Raw genomic sequence first — 14,264 nt, forward strand, 5'->3', positions numbered from 1 at the left:
TGCTGATTGCATAGAAACTCTTCCCTATCATAATAGAATTTATGCTCCCCCCCTCCAACAGAAAAGAATAACAAAATAAGACAAAATTGTCAAGCCTTCTCTCATTACCTGGATCTATAACAAGTAACAAATCACCCTTCTCCTTTCAGAGAGCCTTCAACTCACACCATATCTTTTCCCACTTCTTACTAAGAGTTCCCATAGTTCTCTTAACACAAAACAATATAAAATCAGTGCCAGGAATAGAAGATGGATAAAAAATAACTTGAATGTAACAATTGAACCTTATTCACCCTCCCCCATAAAAAACCCATGATTAGATATAGAACATTGGTCAGCAGAAAAATATATTTGAAACATTAGGAGTTTGTTCCTAATAGAAATCCAGAATCACACATGAACAAACCTGTAAAATTAATAGCCAGTTGCACACTGCCAATAGCCTTAGCAAATAATGCTTCAAGTAGCAACTCAACAAAGCTCTCAAAGACCCCTGCAGCATTGAATATATCAAAGCATATAAGCATTCTAGCACAACCAGATGGAAAGTACATACATGATTATTCCACCAATTCATAAATAGCCAGTAGAATTCTGTGTGCATCAGTAGGTGATAGCAGTGGCCATTTTTTCTACTATACAAAAGGTGATGATAGAGTTGAAATTCATCCATTTATAACAGAAATAATCAGGCAGATTTGAGGGTTCTATTTTCACCCAAAGATCATATAGCTCTAATTCTATGATCTTATGCAACAAACATATAGCTCTACTTCCTGGAGCTATGTTTGTTAATGAAGAACAGGATGCAAGCCGCGATGGGAGGAAAAATATTATTGATAGACATCACAAAGATTTGAGTCCTGCAACGATTCATACAGCAGCCCATGAAAAATATTATTGCTTCTCTTATTTCTTCCTTCCCAGTTGTCCTAGGAATCTATGTTTAGTTGTTTATTGGTTGTTTACTTATTGATTCTCTTTCATAGTCTGAATAGGAAAGCTACTATTGTAATCGGCAAGTCTATAAATATAATTGTGGTTGGGGAGGCTGGCTATCGGTTGCTAGTCTCTTTGGCAATCTCTCTGTTCTTCTTCCTTATGGTGATTTGCTGGTTTCTAGATCTGATATAGTAACATGGTATCAGCTTCGGCGCTGGACCTAGCCATAGTTATCTGCTTCTTACTATGCCAACAAGTAACTAGATTACCTCTCCTATGAAGATGTTCTGTGATAATCAAGCTGCTATCACATTGCTAGTAATCCAATGTTCCACAAGAGAACCAAACACATTGAAGTTGATTGTCACTTTGTGAGGAATGCTGTTATGAAGAAACTCATTGCTACTCCTTTCATCTCCTCTGTTGATTAGCTTGGCGACTTGTTTACTAAGCCTCTATTTGGCCCTGCGTTCCGGAAGGGTTGTTCCAAGCTGGGCATGGGGTGATCTGTATGCTCCAACTTGAGGGGGAGTGTTAAAATGGTGGGGTGTTGGTTATGTGTACCACGATAGGGGGAGTCCCTTCATCGTGAGTTCCTTTTGCTTCTTTTATTTCTTCCTTCCTGGTTGCATATTATATATTTATATGATAGGGACACTCGTCACACTTCCCCTATCATGATCACTAACAACTTAACAAAATAAACATTATCCCACGGTGCACTGTTCCATGGAACCTATCCCATGATACACACTATAACAGTAGCAATTCAAACCCCAAATCCAGAAATTGAAAGAAGAGTAACTGGGAGAGATCACTCTCTCTCTCTCTTGCTGAATCCAACTTAATGTTCGAACAGAGTACCGTCCACCAGTGAAAGGTAAACAATAATAGAAATAAAAGGAAAGAGGAACAAGGAATAGGTAGGAGAACAAAGGGGGGGGGGGGAATGTGAAAGAGATCAGAACTGAGAATCTGAATCAAACAGAGAAGGAAAGAGGAATACAGCCTCATAACCTCAGTGCACAGCAGCACAAAAGCTCAAAAGGTAAACTTTAGTCAATCAACTCTGCTTAATCGTTGGTTACATGCTTGTATATAAAGAGGGAAAGACTCCTAATCATATCCTGAAACTGGAAACAAAAGTTAACTCAAACTCCAACTCCTACAGTAAGTCAGTAAGAACATTATCTAATTGCAACAAAATTACAAAAATAGCCCCTATATGTGTGTAACTGCATCACTCATCTTCTAAAGAAACCTTGCAGAACATGAAAATGGGAGCCTCTGAACAAAGAATTTAAGTGGCTCGATCTTTAATTAACAGCTATTAGATCAAGTTTCCAGCTCTGCGTGTACAATATTAGCATGGGTTGCGAGTTTTAAGGAAGTTTACATAAGACCTGTTAACTGATGCTAAAGGAGCAGGCGTTTTTAATAAGGTGATGGTTGTCCAAATAATTTGTTATGAGAATCTTAGAATGTAGTTTTTTATTAGAGGAAGAATCCACCCATGGTCTATATATTTACTAGGAATAAGGAATGAAATAGATTTTGTGTACAAGGGATGGATGTTTCCACTGTATGGTTGGATAGGCAAACCTCCACATGATTTTCGTGGTGAAAAGACTCATCTTTTCTCCATTTCTTCTTTTCCTTTCTGTTTAATTATTCGATAACCATGTTCTCTAGTCAAGTGAATATACAAGTCAGTTTCAATGTCTTATTTTTAAGGTTCTGCTGTTGGTTTAGATCTGTTTATTTTCGCACCTGATTTATGTTGTTTGGCCTTATTGGTTTGTCACCAGAATTCTCTATACCTCTGTAATCTTGAACCCATCAGTTAACCGATATTCGTTTCAGATTTGAATTCAGGTCTGTCACTCTAACTGAATTCTGGATTTGACCTTCAGGTTCAATTTTCCTTCTGATTTAGTTCCAGAACCACTGAAGTTTGTATTAGTTGTTCCTTATTTGTAAACTGTAATTCTAGAATTCTCTCTAGTTTAGGCCCATTACCCGAGCCGCAGGCACTCTACTCCCTGCCTGCCTCAGTGTACCTGAAAGATTATAGAATATTGGTCTGGATCATCACAGATTCACAATGGAAGATTCAAGGAGATGGACGGATGTGCATATATTCTGATAGATAGATCTTGTTGTCTAATCCAAGATATCAAGGAGGTTACTGGATTGTGGGGAAGTGCTGCACCTCCAATAATAGAGGTATTTGCTAGGATATTCTTGTTGAACAGGCTATTGATCCTTCAACCATTCAAGTAGATAAACTTCAAGTTAGCTAATCGGTATTATCTTTGTTATGAGGAAGAGGAAACAGCGGCTTAGACGTTTCTGGAGTGTGAAAAGGCTAATGCCTTATGGACTAACTTCCTGGGCCTCTCTGTGTCAAGGCAGCTAATTCTGAGATCAAGTTCCTGTATTCCAAATGGGCAAGAATCCAGTATCTAAGAATGGTGTGATTGTATAAAATCTTGTCATCAATTACTGTCTCATGGGGGCTATGCGAAGAAAGAATACATTCAGAAATTGGCTGCTTCGGTTTGGACTGGGCAAGTGGGAAAATGAAGGCACAGAAAGGGAACACTCGGGGAATAATTGTTGACTACCTTGTGAATCCAAAGATTCTTTTTCTACCCACATTTTATATCACTTAAAAGTTTACAGATACGGATGTATATCATTTCTACGTGTTCTTGTGACTTTTTTTTAAAAAAAATAATAACATTTCTTTCTGATTAGGCAGTGAAAATCTTTTATTGTAGATGGTAACAGAAAAAGGTAGACCTAGACAGTATTGATTTTTCTCAAATAACAAGGCTTGAAAGAATCCTTCTTTTATGTGGCATGGTGCAGGGGATAGAGGGTTCAAACCAGACGCATAGAAGAGAGATGGAACTAATGTATCATTTTTGTGGAGTTAGAGATTTAGATTATGAAAAACAAGTAAAATAACCAGCATGAAACAATGGATTCTGCATCCTTCATATTCTGTATTCATATTAAAAAATATGAGAAGAATTCCGTACAATGAAGATAGTTCGATGGATGCCTCCATGCGAGTGGAAAATCAGAATAAATTAGAAATCCATAGGAAGTTGACACAGAAAACTTGTATGTGAAGGCAGCAACTATAGCGTAAAAAATGGATGCAACTTTCTCAAAAGAACATGACAGAAACTAAAATTTTTTCCAGGAAGATCAAGAGAATGCTAATTCATCAAGGTTCTTCCGGATCTCGCTTGATCAACAAGTTGAAGTCATTGAGATGTTCTATGCAAATCCAAGTTCAATCTCAACTGGAAACCATTAATCAAACTAAATCATGCTCAAATAGTAACAGTAAAGACATTTTCATGAGCTTTTCCTTTTAGTCTTTAGCAATTGATAAAGTGAATTGTGTGTCTGTGCATGGCTTTGGTTTTTGAGGGTTATGTTACCTGACTTTCTTGACAAGGATGGCTTGGAGCTTGCGAGCAAGCTCCTGGGATCGGATCCTCCGCTCCAGGGCTTTATGAGCTAGGACACGCTTCTCAGAGTTCTTAACATGGTGGGTCTGCTGGCGCTTTATCAGACGTTCCATGCCACTTGATTGCATCTTACGCTGCATCACAGTCAGAGCTTGCTCAAGGTTTCCATTCCGTATCCTTACTCGAATCCCTCGCCATTGCTGGAATTGCTGATGCATTGAACGCAATGGATTACATGCAAGCCCAGGGGGTCTGAAGAAGTTTGATACTTGCTTTGCTATCGAGTTCATTTTTAAGGATTTTTGTTCGTTTTCCAAGGTTTTCAGGATTCACATGAGACAGTCCTGTTTGAGGACGTGAGCTGCATAATGAGCTAGAGTGGATGAGCAATGATAGTTCAGAAGTTTTAAACATAAAACTACATACCATAAGGACGACTAATTGATGTTAAATTATGTTAATACCAACCATCAGGTAAAAGACTAAAAGAGTACCATAAAGATCCAAAAGCAAAAGAACTAGTGGCTTGAGATCATTTGGTTTTTTATTTCAGAACCACTTGTCAGATCAGCAGGAAAGATAAACATATACCAACAGGTAAACCGCAATCACACATTTACCCAAGTATGAACTATGCATACTGCTTCTGAGTTTCAAACCAGTCAAATGACTATTGTTTTTTTTTTTTTTTCATGCAATAAGTTGCAAGTTAAATTGTAAAGACTAAGAGATTGTCTTCTTGCCCTAAAATGGGTTCCAAGATAAGTTGTGCTTTAAACCCCAAAACCGAAATGAAAAAACTAAAATAAAAATAAAACCATGCATAAGCTGAAGTAATGTAATAGGAGCTAATACCATAGGCATAGATGAACGATTCTTCATACTAAAACCAAATTCCCTTAAAACAATGACTTAACTCTAACATCTCAACACTTGTTTCTTGCTTTTAGAGAACATAGACCTAAAATACCAAAGTCTGGTACCATAAATACGGTCATCAACAAGAACCATTTTCTCCCATAAAATTCACATTGTTCTTGTAACAGCATGAAAGTGAACCAAATAAAAAAAAAAAGACAAATAAGAAAACACAAAACTTAAATGACAACACAAGATGGAACTATTGAATTGAACCTCATTAAAAGGTACAAAAGATGTTAAAAGAATAACATATCTAGCCCATTAAAATTCAGAAAACAAATGCTAACTTTCGTCTGCTCGACGATAAATAGCTTTCAACCGCAATGTCAGCTAACAGATAAAAATAATAATAACAGAGGGCAAAGCTTCATCAACAAGAGATTAGAATGTATTATGTAGCATTTCAGAAGTCAAACTCAATGTACATGGGACTAACAAACAAGAATTAGAAGAGAACTTACCACTACCAGACCGGGCCACTTCTAACCGGAGAGAGGAATGGAGAGTAGTTTCTGTTCGCCAGAGTTCGCTGGATTGTAAAGCTGAGTGGAGGAGATGGAAGGATTGGAGCCGCAGCCGCTGGTCATTCGATGATAAATTTGGGGCCTGGGGGTGAAAGGGGAAGGATGGTGGAGCGCAGTGAGCGAGTAGAGAGATGTATCTTGGGCCTTGGGGCCTAAAAGCCCGAGCCCACTCAAAGCCCGCCCGAAATTTTTTGGGCTTGATCTCGTCTCGGGCCAAGAAATCCCAACCCTAGTATTAGGGCCGAGCTGTGCTTCAGTTTAAGGCCTTAGGGCTACTAGGTTGCCCAGCTCCGCTCTAATTTAAATTTGTGATATATTATAAGGGGAAAGTTTTCATACACGGTCGTGTATGAAAACTTCTCCCATATTATAACACTAGTTACATGTTAAATTTTTTTTCTTGTTTTTTTTTCAATGGAAAGAGAATGGTACCTAGGCGCCTGTGGGGCGCAGACCACCACACCCCCAGGAATTTTCGCCCAATCCATGGGGGCACGACGGTCATTTCACATGCCATGTGTCTGGGCGCAAGAATAGCGCACTGCACGCACCCAACTTAAATAAATCCCATGTCCATCCTTCTTGTTGACCTTGTCAACTGTTATACCAACTCTGTGTCCTCCACCCGCAGCTCCACTCTTTGAAACCCCTTGGCCAATGGTTGCAGACCTTGCAAGATGCTTTGGGCTTCGATGTCAACACATGACCTGTAAAACTATGACTCACCATAGCATAGTGAAATGTGGAATTAAAAAGAACAATAGATGCTCATCTAACAGTTGAAGTAATAGAATGAAAGAAACCTTCCCAAATCAGAACTGAATGATCCTCGGAAGGTAATTCTAGGAACTCAACAGTAAAAGTAAAATAATGAAAGAAACCATCACAAATGTTGGCAGATGCGGCCCAATTGCTACATCAACATAAAGTAGTTGCAACTAGAAGGAGTTTCATACATTGATGGTAACTCCCTACTCCCTTGATGGTACGTAGTTACAAGTGCAGGGAATGTTCACGCACGTGAACGACTCACAACCGTTCAGATAGAAGGTTCCATTTGAACGGTTGTGACTCGTTCATGTCCGTGAACATTCACCCCCTCCATAGTTACTTAGGAAATTTCATCTAAGGCTATAAGTTAGGGAGAGGCTAGAAGACAACTCATGTTGTTGGTGATTGTTGAGACACTGAGAATTCGTTGAAACTAGAGAACACCAGAGTTGGACAACAGTGTCCTAAGGTACGATGAGACCAATGGAGCTGGTAGGTGATCCTCACTTTCATTTAAGTTTTTTGCTAACATGATTTGATCAATGCTCACAAAATACGACCCATATTTTCAACCACTAATTAAAGTTTCTTTCCTTTATCTCGACTTATCATCTATTTTATGAAGCTTTGTTTTGTCATATGGCAAACTCCATCTGATTTTACAAATTTTTCGATAATAATCTGATTTTATAATTTGATAGGTGGTTATACAGAAGAAGGTGAGACATACCCATATTAGTAATTAATTGGCTAATTGTGTTAATTCTAATTGATGCAACTTGCCCAAACCTACCTTCCTAGAAGATGAGAGGATTTTAAAACATCTAACTATTGGAATATTATTAAATGTTTTAAAATCAAAGATTCAAAGTACATTTAATTTTTTATTGGTTGTGTCAGTTTCTCCTCTATATAATAAGGAGAGGAGATCTTGTCTTTTTTCTCTAACATATTTTAGAAATAATAGTAAATTTTGTTTTCCTCTCTATCATAGTTTGTCTTAATGAGTAAGTGAGTATAATCTTTGGATCTTTCTGTGTAATCACATTTAGTAGTACAACTTATGTGATTAAAGAGCTATTCTATCTCGAGGTTTAATAAACGCATGGTCAATCCGGATTGCACAAATTGGGGCGTTTAAAAACCTTAAGGAGGTATCATTTGATACGACTCAACTCTATTGCCTTCTATTTCGATAATACATACATGAGGATGACGTATATTGGTTTTGTCAATCCTAGCTTGCTTCAACATTTAATAAGATATTTTGGTGATATACAAATTGTCATACAAAACAGATAAGTCTTATTGTGTTATATTTAAAACAGTAACTACTTTAGGATTTAGTAACAATTCATAACAATGTATTAATCTTTAAAAAAAAAAAAAAGTTAACTTTCATTTCTTTTGGCATCAGCAGAAATAATATTTGAAAGAAAAAGATATAAAAATTTTAAAATGTTGAAGCAGAGGTGTAGATATGGATATGGTTGTAGATGGTTACAAAGCAAAAGAGATTCAAATGAACTATTAACTTTAGTGATATGGTTGTAGATGGTGACAAAGAAAGAGAGATTCAAATGAACTTTTAACTTTAGTCATTCTTTTCCCCAAATCAAGCAACTTTCGGTTTGTCTTAAAGACATACTGTATTATATGCTATGGAGCATATTCCTCTCTAGCTAGTTTACTATCTTTTCTTTCTTTTGTAATGAAAATAAACAGTTCCAAGTTTTCCCTGGTCCGTGTGATACTCTGAATTGATTTTGTCAAAGAAACTGCTAAAATGTCCCACAACATTCCATGGCCGTTATGGAAGTTAACTGTCATCTTAAAGTAGTACTGAAAAGACAAAAAGAAACCAAAACCTTTATGTACCTAAATATTTAACGAGTTTGGTTCTTTTGCACGTATCAATAGGTGAATGTACATGTAAGAGCCAGCCATCTGTCATTTTTTTTTGTCATTTATAAGGTGATGAGGGATTTTTATGAAAATAAAATTAAAATATGATTAGCTCTGAGATATACGTTCACCTATTGACACGTGCACATGATCCATCTCAATATTTAACTTTGTCCCGACCAAGAAAATAGTCAAAATCCATACTTTGAGACTTTGAGTGGATAACCTTCTGGATTTCTCTTTCTCAACCTCAACCTTCGAAGTAACTGCTGAGAAGTTTCATTCCTCCATAACGTACGATTGTGGAACTTGACTTTTCTAAGGAAAAAACAAAACAACTAAAATGTTCATGACCAATACTGTCATGGTCGGTTTGTGATTTCAAAATTTGAAATGTATGGACGATTTAATATATTATATTTTTAGTGCTGTGCTGGAATTGATTTTGTACAACCCCATACTGTATGTAATTCACTCACAATAAATCTTCTCATTTTCCCGTCCATTAGAACAAGTTAGACTTAAGGGAGATAAGAAGGTATGATACCATGAATTGAAGCACAACGTTGGACCCATGCATGTTTGTTTAGGGCTCACATCGGCCAGTTTTGGAACAGCACCATTGGGGGTGGGGGCGAACAAAGGGTTTTGGATTCAGGTACCTAGCGGTATACCGTAAGCTAGCACCCTATATGCATATGTCTCTTTTCCCCTTTTTGAAATGACTCTCTTACCCCTTAAAGGAAGGAAGAGAGAGATAGACACATAGGGTGCTAGCTTATAGTATACCGTTAGTATACCCAGCCTTTTCTCTTAATTTAGATATATAGAAAATGGATGGGCTCTATTTAAATGGTGGGCCCAAATGAGTACCATATGGCAAAAATCATAGCGACCTGGTTTCTGGGTTATCTCTTCTTCTTCTTCTTCTTCTTTTTTTTTAAATAACTAGCTACACTAGAAAATCATAATGAATAATTAAAAAAAAAAAAAAAGTAGTTAAGAGTTGGGACTCAGGAGGACTACCTTTAGCTTTGGTTCTTATAATATATTACTTAGTTTTGTTTAAGAAGCTTATCAAATTTCAACAGGGTTGACCCAGGCCCACATTTAGGGATGATGTTTTCTGATAAGATGGTGAATTAATCCAAAGTAAAAAGAGTATCATAATAGACCTCAGTTGGAAGATGGATTTTTTTTTTTTTTGGTTTTTAGTATAAAGTCTTATAGATTCCAATAGAAGCATCACTCTAAGAGTAGTTGTATAATTAAATCATGAATAGGCTTCAAATAGGGCCCAAACTAGTGCCAACATGTTCATTGAATGGGTCCAATGTATGATAGAAAACTTATGAGGCCCATTAGATGACTACATCTGCAGAATCAATGTTTTCTATGAGTTGCCAACATTTGCGTGTAAGAACTGTCCTCTATCTTTGTTCTATGTATTTGGATTTTTTTTGTTTGGCGTTGAGCACGCATGAACTGAATAGCCTTTCTGTCTAAAAAAAAAAAAAAAAAGTGATCTTTGTGAAAGAATGTAGTCCTTATGCATACGTGAAAACCAATAAACGCAGAAGCATCAACAAACAGATATTTTCACCTTTCATGGATTGAGATGGTCATTTTGGCCATGCTCTCTTTATCGCAGGGACCACAACACTCCCCACAGAAACCATTTTCCCCATAGGATATAGATATGCCATGGAGCATGTTCCTCTCTAGTAGCTGTTAGTATCTTTCTTTTTGTAAAAGAGTAAAAATAGTTCCAAGTCTTTTCTGGTCCCATATGAACTATGTATAGAATTGATTTTTGTCAAAGAAGCTGCTAAAATGTCCACATCCTTTCATGGCCGTTATGGAAGTTAAACTGTTGTCTTATTAATCAACATCCATACTTTGACTGGATAACCTTGACTTTCTTTCTCTAACCCTTTTGTGTGTATTTTACGATGAAGGGGACTCTTCAAAGAAGCTGCTGAGAAGTTTCATTGGTACTCCACATTGATGGTGGTAGTGGAACTTAACTGTTCTAAGGAGAAAAAGCTGAAATGTTCATGACCAATGATGGCCATTATGGAAGTTAACTGTTCTCTTCCAAGGGAAGTGACATAAGGAAGTGCTATAAAGTGGGCAATCACCCATACTTTGACTTGATCGGTGGCTCAAGTCTCCTGAAGGAGGCAAGAGAAGATTCACAACGGATCAATATGGTAGCCACATGAGCTCCATTTCTTGGAAAGCAAGTAAATGTGAACTTGGTGTCGCTAAGGAGACTTGAACCATCGATCAAGCTCCTGACACAGTTCTCCCAAGGGAATAACGAACCACCAGGGCAAACCCTGGATCGAAACAAAATAATTTTGCTAAGCCTGGATTAACACGAAACTAGTAATAGAGAGAGAGAGAGAGAGAGAGAGAGAGAGAGAGAGAGAGAGAGAGAGAGAGAGAGAGAAATAATTCTACATCCATTCTATTATTAATTGGATATTGTATACAATAGATCGATTTTTTTCATTTTTTTTGGATTGAAAGTCGACCAATTCATATACGTACACTAGGCCACTAGGGGTGCGGCCGGTTCAGTCTGAACCAATCTTCAGCCAGTGTCGTAATACCCAAAACTGAAGCCAATCTCTAGGAAATTGGTTCGGTTAGATTCAGTTGGTCTGACCGGTTTGGTTTAGGGTTTGACAACTTTAATATCCACCTGAAGTGGATCAACCCTAATTAATTAAAACCCAATTCATTGACTACCTAACTTTGCCAACTTGATCACTAAACTATGATATGCGTCGTATTACAGAACAAGCTTAGCTAAGCAGTGATTAGTAAGACCACGATCAATTATCTTACATTGGAAATACTGACTAAATTCTTCTTGTTACCTTAATTGTCGCCATATATATGTGTTGGAAAGTTGCATGTGAGCATGATCAAAGTTAAACCCAAAATTTGTCCCTAGATCATTATATTACTCTTGTGAGAGTGCTTCCAACGCGCTTGACTCTACTTACATGCTCTATAGTTACACATATCTCTAAGGTACTGCCACCCCCACAAGCTTGAACCTAAATACTCTTTAATATTAGGGAAAAAGTTCTCTGTCCGGGAGTGTGGCCTACGCCAGCATTCCCATGAGTCTATCTCTCTCCTCCCAATGTGAAAAGACACCTCTGCCCCCTTGTTTTAAGGAGGAGAGAGATAGACACATGGGGGTGCTGGCGTAGGCCACACTCCCATACAGAAAACTGCTTCCCTTAATATTATTATATTTTTAAGGGGAGATTCTATGGTCGGCATAGCAAAAAGGCACACTTGGACTACTTTTGCCTTTCTATTATATAGGTCCCAATTAATTCCATACGCGCAGAGAGCTTCACAAGTGCATGAGATTTGCATAAAATAATATAGGGCTGATGTTCTCTGTGCTGCAGCGCAACCTGCGTCCAGACATGGACCTGCCATTTAGGGGAGTAGGATAGTTATTTTGCCCATCCCCATGTGTCTAGGCGTAGCCTGCACCTTCGGCATAGAGAACATTTGACCACCAATATATTATGTGTTTGTATAAAAAAACGCAAGGAAAACAGAAGGTTGCTTAGTCATGCCCACTACACCAAGATACATGGATGTCAAAATGACCACCCCACTCGTATGGGATGTTTGGGAGTGTGCTCCTATTGGTCCTCGTGTTGGCACAAGGACCACACAACCAAGTAACGTTTTTTCTCCCAAAAAATAATTAACATATGTGCTTAATGCTGTTTGTTAGATCCTTATAATGATCCACTTTTCTCTTAAGACTATGGTGCTAATCTACACCTTAAGATGGTCCCCACAGATTAAGACTTTAGTCCAACAACTTTTGTACAAATGTCTTGAAGGCAACATTCCTTATTATCCATTCAACAATCTCTTTTCTTTAGTAAAGGCTTCTATACACATCTATCTACTCTTAAATATGTCGTGTTAAGAGGGTGTTTTGGCCTTCCACAAGAAAGACTCTTTATCTCCTTCTGAAAACTCTCTCTCTCTCTCTTTCTCATTTATGTGATTGGAGATATAGATAAGTGTAGGGGGAGTAGACATAATTCAAGGCCTAAATATCGATCAAAGTGTCGACAACTTGAAAGCCATATATGGAAATCATGGAATCAAGAAAAATCATTTCCACCTAGAAACAATTGGAATGGAAAGGAATTGGTTATCAAATAGGGTTTTACTTTCCACAAAAATGCCCTCTATCAACTTTTTTGTACTTTCTTATTGTTTTGTAGTGTAACTGATCTACTTTATTCTAGTGGTATATGAAATCTTTCAACAAGTCACTACAGGGATTGGTCTACCAATTAAGTGTACATGTTGTCATGGAGTTTTCTTGATCTAAGCTAGGTCTCAAACATCCTTTATACATGAATACGTATTTCCATCTTAGTCAAAAGCTGAACAAATTTGTTTTTTCTCAATTGGTAAACCACTCTTTTGCACCATGAAATCCATACAACAAAGTTTGACTTTCCCGTCTTCACCTTATGCCATAAGGCTTTCCCTTTCCCCCTCCCCCTTCCCCTCACCCCAACTTCCTCTCCTCTCTCATGTAGATTTAATTAAAATCTCATTGGACAATTAGACACGATAAACAATTTACTTTTTATAAATTCTATTAAATACACACCATATGTCATCCCATTAATCTTGTGGTCTCTGACTCCCTGTGAAAGATCTTGTCACCATCTATCATTCCATAAAATCATCAAGGGTACAAACCGTTCCAAAAATAACAAAATTAATCACAATAAACCCTCTTAGCTCTAAGTGGTTACACCTTACAACTTACCACTCTATGGGGAAAAGAAGCATACAGTGTCTAAGTGCAGATTCCAATATATGCCCTCTCACATAATATGCCGTGGAACTCATACTAATATTTTCTCTCTCCTATTCTGACTAAGTGTGTCCTATGTGAACTCCATGTGGATGATTCCATTCTCCAAACTCTCATTGGTGTGGTATGCAGATTCCTTCTTACAGTGTCCTTGTGGCAAACCCTCTCTTCCACTTTATTTACACCTGTGTTACAAGGACATATACACAGTCATTGAGGGAAAAAGATTAAAGTGTGAAGATGCTTTCATGGGATTTCCCCATACTGTCAGCATAGGAAAACCCTCTAATCAAATGGGGATTATTGAGTAACAACTCAAAACTCAAAGCAATTCTTTTAGTTGCTTTGAGTTCTAAAGGAGGTCAAGATGAAGTTTGTTGGGCCACTTTAACAAAAGGCTTGCTCTTCAACAGGTATTTCTCGGCTAATTATCAAGTTTGACTGTTAGGCAGTGGTTTGGTATCTTTCTAATGAGTCTTTTTCCATCATTTCATGTCCTCTGTGTTTCGTGATACCAATGAGGAACAACTTGTTTTGATTTATGCTTCCTTTATGTATTTTAGTAGGTGAGAATTCTCGAGCACACTTTCTTGCATGCTGGTGCGTGGGTTTTAGTCCCACATTGGGTGTCTGCGTGTAGTGCATATTGCGTATATCCTCCATTTCACAATTCTAAAAATCATTTAACCTTTTGTGATTGGTGTGTGGTTTGTGTGGTTCATCAAATAGTATTGCACAATGAATGTCATCCTTTTTAAATGAACTCATTGTCAATTCCCTTTTTGCCATTGTGCACCAATAAATTCCCCAAAATGGGGTTTCTTG

General features: G+C 37.5%; 1 protein-coding gene across 1 annotated transcript; it reads right to left on the bottom strand.

Annotated features, from left to right (window-relative positions):
* Positions 1-313: 313 nt before the first annotated feature.
* Positions 314-4,791, bottom strand: LOC122666900. The gene is made up of 2 exons (XM_043863002.1): positions 4,401-4,791; positions 314-493 (listed from the first exon to the last, which is right to left on the bottom strand). Exons 1-2 carry the CDS (start codon positions 4,718-4,720, stop codon positions 484-486), a joined length of 330 nt encoding a protein of 109 aa, XP_043718937.1. The 5' UTR covers positions 4,721-4,791; the 3' UTR covers positions 314-483.
* Between the last annotated feature and the right edge of the window lie 9,473 nt (positions 4,792-14,264).

This window comes from Telopea speciosissima, chromosome 7, assembly GCF_018873765.1.
Source record: "Telopea speciosissima isolate NSW1024214 ecotype Mountain lineage chromosome 7, Tspe_v1, whole genome shotgun sequence".
NCBI classification, from domain to species: domain Eukaryota; kingdom Viridiplantae; phylum Streptophyta; class Magnoliopsida; order Proteales; family Proteaceae; genus Telopea; species Telopea speciosissima.

Bases quoted from the DNA above. Each gene is read 5' to 3' on its own strand.
- LOC122666900 (XM_043863002.1), bottom strand. From the start codon at position 4,720: ATGAACTCGATAGCAAAGCAAGTATCAAACTTCTTCAGACCCCCTGGG.